We start from the raw sequence: 14,530 nt of genomic DNA, 5'->3' as shown, positions 1-14,530 counted from the left end.
TAGTAAGTTACATATGCTACATACAATGTTAGGTTGACTAGTCTGAGATTAAAAACAAACAACTTTTGCAACAGTCTATCTGTATTAGGTACAATGTTATCCAACTAGCAGACACTTTCAAAACACCTGGTGTTAAATTAGCATTCTTATTGCAACAGGATACCAGTTTTAAAGCCTTTGGGTTCAATCTAGCAAGAATCTCAAATTGTTACAATCCTTTTTTTGTCTGTTCACAAATGAATTTATTGCAGCTGATTTGCTTTACAAACACATTCAAAATTTCTGGAATTGTTTCTTGGCTCCTGCAGCTTTAGTGACCTTGAGGACATTGAAACGCACAGTTGTACTGAGGGGCCGGCACTCCCCCACGGTCACACTGTACATCCATGAAGCAAGCCGATAGGTCAACAGACATGTTCTTGTGTCATTTTTCAAAGCGGTTGTACTTCCTGATGTAGTGCAGGTAGTCTCTGCAAATAACAGTGGTCCACTGCATCTCCATCTTAGTCACAACACCTGTCAGGATCCGGCCCCAGATTGACACATTGACAAGAAGTGTCCATTCACAGGCAATGAAGGTCCCATCAAAGGCCTCGCGTGGAGTCTTGAAACCCCAGGCCTACATTATGATCGTAGCGGGGAAGCTTTTCCTTGCTGCCTTCACTCACAAGTGCCCTCTTTTTTTTCTGAAAGATGGTGGGCTGCTTTTGGTAAGCTCTCTCAGTTTGGTTGTCTGCTATCTCATGCCTCAGAAGGTGATTTCCCTAAAGCATCTGTACCCTGTACCCTAAGAGAGGTGAATTTCCCAGAGCCCAACAGAAAGAATCAAAGGACAGGATTCCACATTTTAAGCTTGTGTACGTAACAAAGAAAAACTAAAGTCAATATAGATCAAATATTACTTTAGTTTTAAATATTGGTTGTTTACCAATATTTGGGAAGGGTAAAGGTAAAAGGTACAAAAGTAAAACACCGTGCATACTGGAAATCTGAAATAAAAATAACTGCTTGGAAATACTCAGCAGGTCAGGCATCATCTGCAGTAAGGAACAGTGCTAATGTTTCAGGTGGAATAATTCTGAAGAAAGATCATCTCTATGCAAGAAAAGCCATTTTTGCATTAACTAACACTTCAGAAATATATCTTACAGTGCATCATGCTTCTGGAAGATAGGTAGCATTACAGTAACAGTTCAACAGTCACTCCACTCCCCTGTAAAGATTCACTTCCCTCAGCATGCCTGCTTGAATTCCAATATCCTTCGACAACTGTTCCCCTTCAGCCCATGTTTTCCCAGATATAATCATCATCAGCAAGGCACACCTGAAATACTTTATACTTCTTAATCCTCCAAGAGTGCCAGATATTCTGTTCCCTTTCTCTCAAACAGTGGTTCTCAACCTTTTGTGTGTCATGGCACACTTCTACACTTTAAAAAAATTGGAAGCACACCTATTGTAAGGTTTTGAAATGGTCATCAATGTGAATGCTGACTGTTTTTCCCCAAAGATGCTGCTTGGTTATATGAGTTTTTCCAATATTTTTTCTTTTTATGTCAGCATCTGCAACATTTTGCTCTTGTATTAATATTTTGAGTACTATTAATTCAGGCAGAAAAATGGTAACAATTTAAAAAACAGAAGAAAGTTGAATTGCAGGACTGAAATCTCAACGTAATGTTAATCTCACATCTAGGCATTAGCTGCATATTACTATTGGTACAAATTAAAAGCAAAATACTGCAGATGCTTGAATCTGAAACAAAAACAGAAAATGCTGGAAAACCTCAGCAGGTCCGATAGCATCTGTGGAGATAACAGAGCTAATATTTCAAGCCTGCGAGCTCTGGGACTCATCCAGGCTCAAAACGTTAGCTCTGTTCTTTCTTCACAGATGCTCTCAGATCTGCTTACATTTTCCAACATTTTCTGTTTTTGATAACAATACAAGTTATTGGCATGGTTGCAATATTATGGTTTTCAGAACAACATATGCCATTTTTTACTTCTCCATATCTCTCACTTCTCCCAGGGTTTTCGTTTTTTGTGGGGGCATATGGGGCCTTTGTTTTCAGCTTCAAGTCCCGTTGGTCATGCACATAAGCCTGACCGGTGTAAAAAATCTCAACCGTGTGTGCGCGGCTTTCCTGGCCCTGCATGCATAGGAGACCTAAGGTACGTTGGGTCTTGGAGATGCTGATCACAGAGCTGAAGACGATGGTTAGTTTAATTAAATGAATTTTGAATCATTTTCAATCTTTTTTGCTTTGATGCACAGACTGGGAACCATAGCTCTAGAAAGCACTTTGCTTAGTCATTAACGTGACATTTGAAATTGCTCATCTTGCTTTTGGGTGCTCCTTTATTTTCATGTCTCAAAGAGCAGCTGCCCCTTTTCTATGAAATGCAGTGAATAGTTGTTAAAAGTGCTACCACGCACAGATTCTGTACAAAGTTCTCTCCCCATGGCAACTCGATCACATCAGCATATCTCTGAACTGAGGTGCATCTCCACAATTTCCTTTTGGCTTTGAGTTAAAATACATTTCGAAACAAAATGCTGAACTTTACAAGACAAGGAAGTCAGAGGACAAAGTGAATAAAAAAGCACATCTGCATTAATTTTGTAAACTAATTATAAATAATTCTGAAATGTTCATGCTTTAACAGCAATTTTCTTACCTAATTGGTCTTCACATGCACCAGAGACTGTCCCATACAGTTCAAAACCTGAGAGGGAGAGGTAATGAGTCTGCCCACTGGCATTTTTACCCATCTGTTTAATCCGAATATGTCGCCATCCCTGTTTCTCATCCTTTGGAGAATCCAGAGGCCATGTTGCTGTAGACCTAAACATAATTTTGTTTTGAAATTTGGCCAAAAATTTTGACACATCTAGAAATATACTGTAAACTTCTGATAAAAACAGTTAAGCATATAAAAACACTGCTGTTTTAGAATTCACTAACCCCTGACTCTACTGGAAAGCTTTGTTTGCACATTCACAATGATAACATCATTAAAAATGTCAGGAGTTCAAAGGAATGTAAAATAAGAAGGATTCATCTCACTGTACAATGGTGAATGAGGTAAAGATTCAAGACTGCAAAGTTATAAATCCGAATTTTTTTTAAAAAAACCTCACTTTCAGAAGAAAGTACAGGCTTAGAGACCTGCACCGAAGAGTCAGGGTCTTTATTGAACCAGATAGAAAGGAAGGCACCCCAGAAATAAGTTAAATCTGGAGGTTTTGAGGAAGGTGCTGATACAAAGTCACATGGATTAGCTCTGTTCAATTGAAGTTTAAACAGTATTCATCTGTATTTTCATTTGTTATTTCTATCATAATTCTCACTTTTGATGAGATTTTTAATATTTTCTACCGTATCTATGATCACTTTTAATTCCAACAACATTGTGAATCCCACTAAATTAAACTTCATTCACACTTCAGGTTTTAGAGTTTTGAAGAATTAGGGAACCAACTGCCTAACCCAGCCAGACAGGTCATCACTGACTACAACCACACACTGACTGTACTTACACTGGAGATGCTCTCCCTTGTATTGTGCTGTCATTAAGTATTTAGAATTAAAAACATTACAAATATTGGACAGAAAATATGAAAACTAAATCCCACAATCTGTCTTAATCTTGAACTCAAAGAGATCCTTTATAGTGCAGGAGGCTATTCGATTCTATGAGTGAGAAAGTTTCTCCCCATCTACACTGATTTTAATACCTCTATCAAATTTCCTCTCAACCTTTTCTTCTCCAAGAGAAATCCAGCTTCATAGCTGAAATTCTTCATTTCTAGAACTATTTTCATGCATCTTTTTTGTACTCCCCCACCATCCCCCCTCCAATGCTGTCTTAGCTTCCCTTAAGTATGGCACCCAGATGGATGCAAAACTCCAGATGAGGCTGCACCGTATCCTATACAAGTTCAACAAAACTTCCTTGATCTGGTATTCTGTGATGTCATTTAATAAGCCTAGGATATTGTATGGTTTATTAACTGCTTTCTCAATCTGTATTGACACCTTCAATGGAGTTCTATTCTCCTCAGTTTGCAATGTTTCCAAGTTTCACATCATCGACAAATTTTGAAATCATCAAGTCTTAGGTTATTAATTTATATCAGGAAAAGCAAGGTCCCAATGCTGATCCCTGGGGAACTCCACTACAAATGTTCTTTTAGCCCGCGAAACATCAATTTACCACTTCTCACTGTTTCCTGTCACTAATACAATTTGAAAGTAGAGAACAATATCCTTGTTACCTTCCCCTTTATTTCATGAACCATTATTTTGCTCGCAAGTCTGTTGTGCAACTCGGTTTCAAATGCTGTTTCTTAGTCCATCTGCACCACATCAACAGCACTGCTCTCATCAGACCACTCTTAGGTCTTCAAAAAAAAACTCCAGTGAGTTAGTTGAGCACAATTTTCCCTCAAGGAATCCATGCTGGCTTTCCTTTATTAACCTGTTATCTGTCATGTGGCTATTAATTTTGTCCCTGATTATTGTTTGTAGAAGTTTTTCCACAACCAAAGTTAAATGGACTGGTCTGTACTTGCTGGGCTCATCATTACACCCCTTTTTGAACAAATGGTGGCAGTGGTTAGCAATGCTGCCTCACAACGTCAGGACCCAGGTTTGATTCTGCTCGTAGGTGACAGTGTGTGGAGTATCTACATTCTCCCAGTGTCTGCCTGGGTTTCCCCCAGGTGCTCCAGTTTCCTCCCACAGTCTAAAGACATGCAGGTTAGGTGGATTGGCCATGATAAATTGCTCCTTTGTGTCCAAATGGCCCTGATGGAACCGAAACAGAGCCCCACTAAATAGATTAATCCTGCCTAAGCGCCCTTTCATAGTGCACATCAACAGCATCTCCCAAAGCTCTGTGAATGACTCAGAGTAGACTGATGGTGTGGTAATTGGTGTGGCAAGAAATACCCCCTGGCAATTTTCTACATTGTTGTGCAGGTGCCAACATTGTAGGTGTACAACTTGGCTGGGGGGGCAGCTAGTTTTGGAGGTTTTCAAAAATACAGATGGCATGCTGTCATGGCCCTTATCCTTTGCTGTATCTAGCACATTTAGCGATTCCTCAATATCACGTGGATTAAACAGAATTGGTGGAAGATCGGCATCTATGATGCTTTGGACTTCAGGAGAGGTGGAGATGGATCATCCACTGAGTGCTTCTGTTGAAGATTGTTGCAAGTTTATCAGCTTTTTGTCTTTTGCACTGATGTCCTGGGTTCCTTCATCATTGAGGATGGAGGGTTTTGCAGAGCCATCTCCTCCAGTTACTTGTTTAACCATCCACCACCATTCATAACTGGATATGGCAGAGCTGTAAAGCTGTTTAGGTATGCAACTAATCCTCTGTTGTAGCTGCACTAGACTCAGGTTTAGATATGCCCTGCACTGCTCCTGGCATGTTTTTCTACATTCTCAATTAACTAGGGATGATTCTTAATGGTTATAGAAAGCAAGAGAATTTGCTAGACCATGAAGTTGCTGCTTATGATCCATAGTATCTTTTGGATGCCCAGTAATAAGCTGCTAGATCAGCTCTGAATTTGCCCCATTTATCATTCTGCAAGTGCCACACAAGACTGAGTGTGTCCCCAGTGCAAGGCAGGACTTCAAGAACTGTGCGGTGTTTACTCTTACCATCATGGACAGGCGCATCTGTGGCAGGAAGATTGGACAGGATGAGGTTTTCCCCATGTTGATTCTCTCGCCACCAGCCGCAGAACAAATGCGGCAGATGTCCCTTCAGCCCATCAAGTTTGCACTGACAAATTACACTAAGTCTACACTAATCCCACTTTCCAACACTTGGCCCATAGCCTTGGATGTGTTGACATTTCAAGTGCTCCTTACTTTTTGAAGATCGAGAGGTTTCCTACTTCTACTACACTTTCATGTACTGCAAATTCCCAATGCACTTTGGGTGAGAAAATATTTCCTGAAACCTCTTCTGACCCTCCTATCCCACATCTTAAAATTATGCTCCCAATACTGACCCTTCAATTAAGGGAAAAGCTGCATCATGTCCACACCCCACATAATGTTCTGCACCTCAATCAGGTCTCCCCTCAGCCTTATCTGCTCTAAAGAAAACAACCTGAGCCGATCCAGCCTCTTTTCATAGCTCAAATGGTATGTTGGTCTTCATAGCAAAAGGATTTGAGCTCAGGAGCATGGATTTCTGGATGCAATTATACAGAGCTTTGGCTAGGCCACACCTGGAATACTGTGTGCAGTTTTGGTCTCCTTATCTGAGGAAGGATGACCTTGCTCTTGAGGGAGTGCAAGAGAAGGTTTACCAGACTGATTCCTGGAATGGCAGGACTGACATATGAGGATAGATTGAAATGGTTCGAATTGTATTTGCTGGAGTTCATAAGAACAAAGGACAATCTCATAGAAACCTATAAAATTTTAACAAGACTAGGAAGGGTAGGTGCAAGAAGGATGTTCACAATAGTGGGGCTGTCCAAAACCAGGTGTCACAGTCTGAGGATACAGGGTACAGAGTTTAGGACAGAGGAGAAATTTATTTACGAAGAGAATGGTCAACCTGTGGAACTCACTACCATAGAAAGTAGTTGAGGCCAAAACATTCAAAACGTTTCAAGAAGAAGTTAGATACAGCACTTGAGGCGAAGGGGACTCAAAAGGTTTGGGGCAAGGCAGATTAGGCTATTGAGTTGGATGATCAGATGTGATAATAATGAATAGCTGAGTAGGCTTGAAGGGCTGAGTGGCTTCTTCCTGCTCCTATTTTCTATGTAACTCATCCAGATCTGAGCATTTGTCCACTTTGAAGCTCACCAAAACCTTCAATACCTTCTCACTCCCTACTAAATCGTAGAATCACACAGCACAGAAGAGGCCCTTTGGCCCACTAAGTCTGCAACGACATGCGAGAAACACTGAATTCCCAGCTAATCCAATCTACTAGCATTTGGTCCATAGCCTTGAATGTTATGACATGCAACATTCTCATCCAAGTACTTTTTAAAGGATGTGAGGCAACCCGCTTCCACCACCCTCCAAGGCGACGCATTCCAGGCCATTATCAACCTTTGGGTAAAAAAGTTCTTCCTCACATTCCTCTAAAACTCTTGACCCTATCCTGAGCTATGTCCCCTTGTGAGGGGAACAGCTGCTCCTGATCCATTCTGTTTATGTCCATCATAACCTAGGCTCTGGTCAAGAAGAAGAAAGAGGCACGTGACATGCATAGGTAGCTGGGATCAAGTGAATCCCTTGAAGAGTAAAGGGGGTGTAGGAATAGAGTTAAGAGAGAAATCAGGGAGGGCAAAAAGGGGACATGAAATTGTTTTGGTAGATAAGGCAAAGGAGAATCCAAAGAGCTTCTACAAATAGATAAAGGGCAAAAGAGCAACAAGGGAGACAGTAGGGCCTCTTGAGGATCAACAAGGTCATCTACGTGCAGACCCACAAGAGATGGGCAAGATCCTAAATGAATATTACTCATCAGTATTTACTGTTAAGAAAAGCGTGGATATTAGGGAACTTGGGGAATAAATAGTGATGTCTTGAGGAGTGTACACATTACAGAGACAGAGCTGCTGGAAGTCTTAAAACGCATCAAACCCCGGGACCTGATGAAGTGTATCCCAGGACACTGTGGGAGGCTAGGGAGGAAATAGCGGGTCCCCTAGCAGAGATATTTGAATCATCGATTGCCATGGGTGAGGAACTTGAAGGTTGGACAGTAGCAAATGTTGTGCCTTTGTTTAAAAAGGGCTGCAGGGAAATGCCTGGGAACTACAGGCCAGTGAGCCTCACATCTGTGGTGGGTAAATTGTTGGAAGGTATTTTGAGAGACAGGATCTATAGACATTTAGAGACGCAAGGACTGATTAGTCTCAGTCAGCACGACCTGAGTGGAAAATCATGTCTCACAAATTTAACTGAGTTTTTTGAAGGGGTAACCAAGAAGGTAGATGAGGGCAGTGCAGTCGATCTTGTCTCCATGGACTTTAGCAAGGCCTTTGACAAAGTGCCGCATAGTAGGTTGCTGCATAAAGTTAAATCTCACGGGATTCAGAATGAGCTATCTAAATGGATACAAAATTGGCTTCTTGACAGAAGCCAGCGGGTGGTTGTAGACAGTTGTTTTTCAAACTGGAGGCCTCTGACCAGCAGTGTGCCTCAGGGATCAGTGCTGGATCCACTGTTATTTGCCATTTATGTTAACGATTTGGATGAGAATATAGGAGGTGTGGTTAGTAAGTTTGCAGGTGACATTAAGATTGGTGGCATAGTGGCCAACAAAGAAAGTCATCTCCAACTGCAATGGGATCTTGTGGCAAATGGAGGTTAATTTAGACAAATGCGAGGTGATGCATTTTGCTAGACTGAACCAGGGCAGGACTTAATCAGTTAATGGTAGGGTGTTGGGGAGAGTTACAGAACAAATATCTAGTGGTACATGTTCATAGTTCCTTGAAAGTGGAGTCACAGGTGGACAGAGTGGTGAAGGAGGCATTCAGCACGCTTGGTTTCATCATTCAGAACATAGAATACAGGAGTTAGGACATCTTGTTAAAGTTGTGCAAGACATTGGTAAGGCCACACTTGGAATACTGTGTGCAATTCTGGTCACCCTATTATAAAAAGGATATTGCTAAACTAGAAAGAGTGCAGAAAAGATTTACTCGGATGCAACTGGGACTTGATGGATTGAGTTATAAGGAGAGGCTGGATAGACTAGGACTTTTTTCTCTGGAACGTAGAAGGCTCAGGGTTGACCTTATAGAGGTCTACAAAATAATGAGCACAGATCTGCGAGATAGTCAATATCTTTTCCCAAAGGTAGTGAGGTCTAAAACTAGAGGGCATAGGTGTAAGATGAGAGGGAAGAGATACAAGTGTCCAGAGGAGCAATTTTTTCACACAAAGAGTGGTGAGTGTGTGGAACAAGTTGCCAGAGGTAGTAGAAGAGGTAGGTACAATTTTGTCTTTTAAAAAGCATTTAGATAGTTACATGGGTAAGATGGGTAAAGAGGGGTATAGGCCAAATGGAATTAGCTTACAAGTTTTCTAATAAAGAAGGTGTGGTGTAAACCGCTATGACTAGTGTACTTCAACCAGATCCTCTCTTAGTCTTCTCTGCTTCAACAAAAACAACCCAAGCCAACCCAACCTCTCTTCATAACTTAAATGTCTCATCCCAGGCAACATCCTGGTGAGTACCCACTGCACCCCCTCCAGTGCAATCACACCTTTCCCATAATTTGGCGACCAGAACTGCGCAAAGTACTCTAGCTATGGTCTCACCAAAGTTCTATCGAACACCAACATGACTTTCCTGCTTTTGTAATCTATGCTTCAATTGATAACCACCCAACGAACATGCCCTTCTGCCTTCAGAGATCTGTGGACAGTGTCCTACCATTCACTGAGTACTTCCTTGTCAAATTACTCCTTCCAAAGTGTTTCACCTCACATTTTTCAGGGTTAAATTCCACCTGCCACTGATCTGCCCATTTAACCATTCCGCCTACATCTTCTTGTAGCCAATGTCAAACTGTTCAAAAATCTCAATTGCTCTCCAAATTCTGTACCTACATCTTCCTTCTCAAATGAAGACAGATATCTAGTACTTGTTTAACACTCTACCAACGTCCTCCAGCTCCATGCAGATTGCCCTCTTGGTTACTACTCATTCCCTGGGTTATTCTCGTCCCTTTAATATACTTACAGAATATCTTGAGATTCTCCTTAATCTTATCCACCAGTGCTTTTTCATGCCCCGCTTTGCTCTAATTGCTGTAAACTCCTCCTTACACCTTTTATATTCCACTAAGGCCTCTGCTGATTTGCTCCCTTTGTACTTGCTAAAAGCCTCTTTTTTTTTATCTAGACCTGAATATTCCTTGATACCCAGAGTTCTCTGGGCTTGCTGCTCCTATATTTCACACTGAAGGGAAGATATTGGTCACGTACTCTCCTTTTTCAACGCACCTCGCTCTCCCCTCACTGCTCTGCTGTAGATTTTCCCACAAGAAACTGTTTCCAGTTTACTTTGGCCAGATCCTGTCTTGTTAAAATCTGCTTTCCCCCAATCCAAAAACCTTGTTTTGCTGGCTATCCTTTTCCCTTTCCATAACAAACTTAAATTGCCCCGTGTTGTGTTTGCTATCACAAAAAACACTGCTACCCTGAACATTGTCCAGCTTCATTCCCCAGAATAGTTCCAGCATCACGCTACCCTTGGTTGGACCTTCAACAGTGACATAAAAAGCTCTCCTGAATATATTTCAAGACATCTGCCCCCTCTAAACCCTTTATCTTATGACTACACCAACTGTGGTAATATAATCAGGGCCTAGTTTTAAGACCAATTAAATTGGATATCCTAAATTAATGAATGGGGCATATTCAAATCAAACAGTCAAACCTCAGGCAGGCCAGACTTGATTAAAGTCAAATATACAAAGACACAGAAACATGTCTAGGCCTGTTCCATCAATCACCCAAAGATCTCACACTCTACTGAGACCAACATACACTTTGAAAAGCACCAGCCTATTATTAGAAGCCCAGATCTGGCCAGATTTTCTGTCACCTAGAGTTCTTGCAGCTACCTTATCTGACAACAGGTTGCATGTAAGCAACACTATGGAGGTAGATACCTGGGGGCATACCCCAATGTCCTGTCAGGATGACATCAAGGAACCCACTGGGTATTGGGACCCCCCCCTCCTCAGTGGTCAGAAGCTAGAGAAGTCTCTGGAAAGGTGGGGAGGGAGGGGGATAAACGTACACATCTCAGGCCAGCGGCAAAGACTTGATGAGGAAGGTGACCTTGACCATCCAGAAGACTGACCAGAGAAGAAAGGATGATGATGCCATCCACACTCATCTTTGTGACAACTGACCAGAGGGATTCAAGGACTTGGGCCTGCAGTTTAACCAAACCATTTTTGTGGGTAGTATACTTGAATCTGGGGTACCCTCTTGTTTTATACGGGTAATTTAAGGGTTAATGTATTATTAATAAATTTATTGAACCTTTACTTTGTCCACCTTGCAAATAAGGGCACCGGGTTAAAACCTTGAGTAAGTGAACTGCCAAAAGTATCTGAGAATTAACAGGTACAACACAACTAATGTTGGGGAAATTGAAATCCCCTAGTATAATTTACCTTTTTATTATTTTTTACACACCTTGGTGAATTGTCTACATACCTGCTCTTCTGTTGCTGACTGTTTGGGGGCCTATGATACACTTCCAGCAATGTGACAGCCCCTTTTTATACCTAAACTGTACCCACAAAGCCCTCATTTGAAGGCCTTCCCAAGATTCATGTAGCTTGTACAGTGGCAAGTGGTTAGAATGGCTATCTCACAATGGCCGGGATCTAGGTTCAATTCCAGTCTCAAGGGACTGTGTGGAGTCTGTATTTCTCCTGCTGTCTGTGTGGATTTCCTCCGGGTGCTCTGATTTCCTCCCACAGTCCAAAGATATGCAAGTTATGTGGACTGACCATGCTGATTGCCCCCTTAGTGTCCAAAGATGTGTAGGTTACAATCATAAAATCCCCACAATGCAGGAGGCCATTTGGCCTGCACTGACAGCAATCCCATCAGGCCTTATCCCTTAACCCCACATCCTACTAATACCCTGCAACCAAGGGGCAATTTAACATGGCAAATCCACCTAACTTTGGAGTGTGGGAGGAAACCAAAGCACCCGGAAGAAGCCCACGCAGACACAGGGAGAATGTACAAACTTCACACAGCCACCCAAGGCCAGAGTTGAACCTGGTCTTCTAGGATGCCAGTATGGTCCATGCCTTCCCACCTATGTCTTTCAGGGCTCAGCCAGTTTAGTCAGTAGTAGTGCTAGCAAGCCACACTTGGTGATGAGCATTAATGTTGCAGCCAGAGAAAATTGCACCCTTGCTACTCTCAATGACGTTCAACGTGAAAGAGTACTGATTCATCAGCTGAAAGAGGACAGTAGGTGATAGCCAGCAGAAAGTTTTCTTGCCCATGTTTAACCTGATTCCATGAGACTAATAGGATCTAAAGTTAAAATTGATGACTTCCAGGCCATACCACTGTGCGGTCATCTCCAATAGATCTATCTTGCTAGAGGAAGAGGACATGCCCAATAACGGAGGTAATTGGGCTACTGGTGGTAAGGTATGATTTGACGAGTACGATTGTGTCACGCTCTTGCTGGACTGTCAGACAGCTTTCCCAATTATGGCATAAGGTCCCTGAATTTTAGTGACTTTGTGGGGTTAACGAAGTAGTGTGTGTTTTTGTTGTTTCTTGTGATTAGGCCATTGCTGGCTGGCTTGAGAAGTTTTATTTTTTTCTGTAGCTATTTGACACAACCGCATGGCTTGTCGGACCATTTCACAGAGTAATTAAGAGTCAATCATATTGCTGCAAATCTGGAGTCGTGTAGGTCAATGTAGACCAATACAGCTAAAACGGCAGATTTCTTTCTCTCAATGATATGCATGAACTAGATGAATTTGTACGATAATCAGGTGGTTTCATGATCATCACTACTGAGACTCGCTTTTTAAATTCCAGATTTACTGATCAACTTGAATACAAGAAACTAAGGAATTTTTTAAAAATGGTAATATTGTGGAACACATGCCGGTTATTGATTAAATGTTGACATTTAAGAATTGATTAGGTAGTAAAGCAAAAACACAAAGGGACTTGGGAGTCATTGTTCAAGATTCTCTTACAGTTAACGTGCAAGTTCAGTTGGCAGTTAGGAAGGCAAATGCAATGTTAGCATTCATGTCGAGAAGGCTAGAATACAAGAGCAGGGATGTACTTCTGAGGCTGTATAAGATTCTGGTCAGACCCCATTTGGAAAACTGTATATCTAAGGAAGTGCTGGCCTTGGAAACGGTCTAGAGAAGGTTCACAAGAATGATCCCTGAAATGAAGGGCCTGTTGTAAGAGGAATGGTTGAGCACTCTGGGTCTGTACTCATTGGAGTTTAGAAGGATGAGGGGGGGAATCTTACTGAAACTTAGAGGATACTGCGAGGCCTGGATAGAGTGGATGCAGAGAGCATGTTTCCACTAGTAGGAAAAACTAGAACCAGAAAGCACAACCTCAGGCTAAAGGGACAATCCTTTAAAACAGAGATGAGGAGGAATTTTTTCAACCAGAGAGTGGTGAATCTGTGGAACTCTTTGCCACAGAAGGCTGTGGAGGAGAGGTCACAGAAAAGAGATAGATAGGTTCTTGATTGATGAGGTGATCAGGGGTTATGGGGAAAAGGCAGGAGAATGCGGATGAGAAAAATATCAGTCATGATTGAATGGCAGAACAGACCCGATGGGCTGGGTGGCCTAATTCTGCTCCTATGTCTTATGGTCGATAAATAAGGGGAATGAAGGAGATATGTAAACAGTGTGACAGCAGTCCTAATCCACTTACCCAATGTAGAGAACAAACACAGCATTGATAGTTGGATTGAATTAACTATTTCTGTGTTGTATATCTGGGTAATTTCTTAAAGCTTGAAAATGCCAAACCCCACGTTGTTTGTTAAAACAGTATTTTAAAGTCATTTTACCTTAATTCTGCTGACTCACCCTGGCTCATTCAAACTGCAGTCATCCACATGAGTGTATAGAGTTGTCCAGTTTTGTCCATCTTTGGAAACTTGAAAAACCCAGTTCCTCAGGGCAGACCGACCATAACCTCGTGCATGTCGCAAAGTATAAGCTAATGGGATCACCCAAAGTCCAAGGTCAATAGCAAACCAAGCATTCTTATCATCATTTGTATGGCAATTAAGGGCAGAGCTGTCACGACTTAGAATATCTTCCAATCGTCCATATGGCAAATTTCTTCCTTCTGATGATGTTACAACTACCAAGCCATAAGCTGCAGGATTCACCCACTCGTATGCAGTTCTGAAATGCAAAATTAGGATTTTTTTCATGAAAAAAGAAATTCAACAAATATCCTAAAATTGTTCTTGTATAATCAACAGGACATTATTCCTGTTATCATATTGTGTCATATCAATTCCACTGTCTAAAAATGAATGCACCATAATTTAGTTCATGCACTTAGCAAACATTTCCACTGAGAGATAAACATTTCACTAGGTTATAAATTGCATCATGAAAGAGGTTTTCAAACAATGCTGCACATCAGTCATTGTTACTCTCTGATACAAAACTGAAGAGACACGTGATATCACAAAGAACTTTCAAGAAGAGCCTGTGAGTCAAGTATAGAATTATGCACCACGCAGGAAGAATGGGAAATCATGCTGACAGTAGGCAGAATTTCACAGCCTCACTTGTCCCAAAACTGTAAAATCCCACCCGAGGTCAATGGGCCTTTCCATGGTCCACTCCCTGCCTGCTCCAATTCCCATCCCAGGTGGGATGGTAAAATTCCAGCCAATATCTTGAAATCAAAGCACCTTCAAAAACAATAATCTATTTCAGAAATTATGGCAGGTGTGTGCGCGTGCG

At 41.7% G+C, this 14,530-nt stretch overlaps 1 protein-coding gene and 1 pseudogene across 7 annotated transcripts in view; both read right to left on the bottom strand.

Moving 5' to 3' along the window:
• The window catches only part of hectd1 (HECT domain containing 1), a 123,178-nt gene that overhangs the window by 33,801 nt on the left and 74,847 nt on the right, over nt 1-14,530 (bottom strand). For all 7 annotated transcript variants that reach the window (XM_080202878.1, XM_080202883.1, XM_080202881.1 and 4 more), the window contains exons 21-22: nt 13,634-13,957; nt 2,683-2,849 (exon numbers count right to left, since the gene is read on the bottom strand). In XM_080202878.1, coding sequence (XP_080059004.1) covers nt 2,683-2,849; nt 13,634-13,957 — 491 coding nt within the window. The remainder of the gene's footprint in view (nt 1-2,682; nt 2,850-13,633; nt 13,958-14,530) is intronic.
• LOC145352331 (small ribosomal subunit protein uS17 pseudogene) lies at nt 274-2,159 on the bottom strand (annotated as a pseudogene).

This window comes from Carcharhinus amblyrhynchos, chromosome 14 (genome assembly GCF_965287045.1).
Source record: "Carcharhinus amblyrhynchos chromosome 14, sCarAmb.v2.hapA, whole genome shotgun sequence".
Lineage (NCBI taxonomy): Eukaryota > Metazoa > Chordata > Chondrichthyes > Carcharhiniformes > Carcharhinidae > Carcharhinus > Carcharhinus amblyrhynchos.
This window is presented reverse-complemented; position numbering and strand designations above follow the sequence as displayed.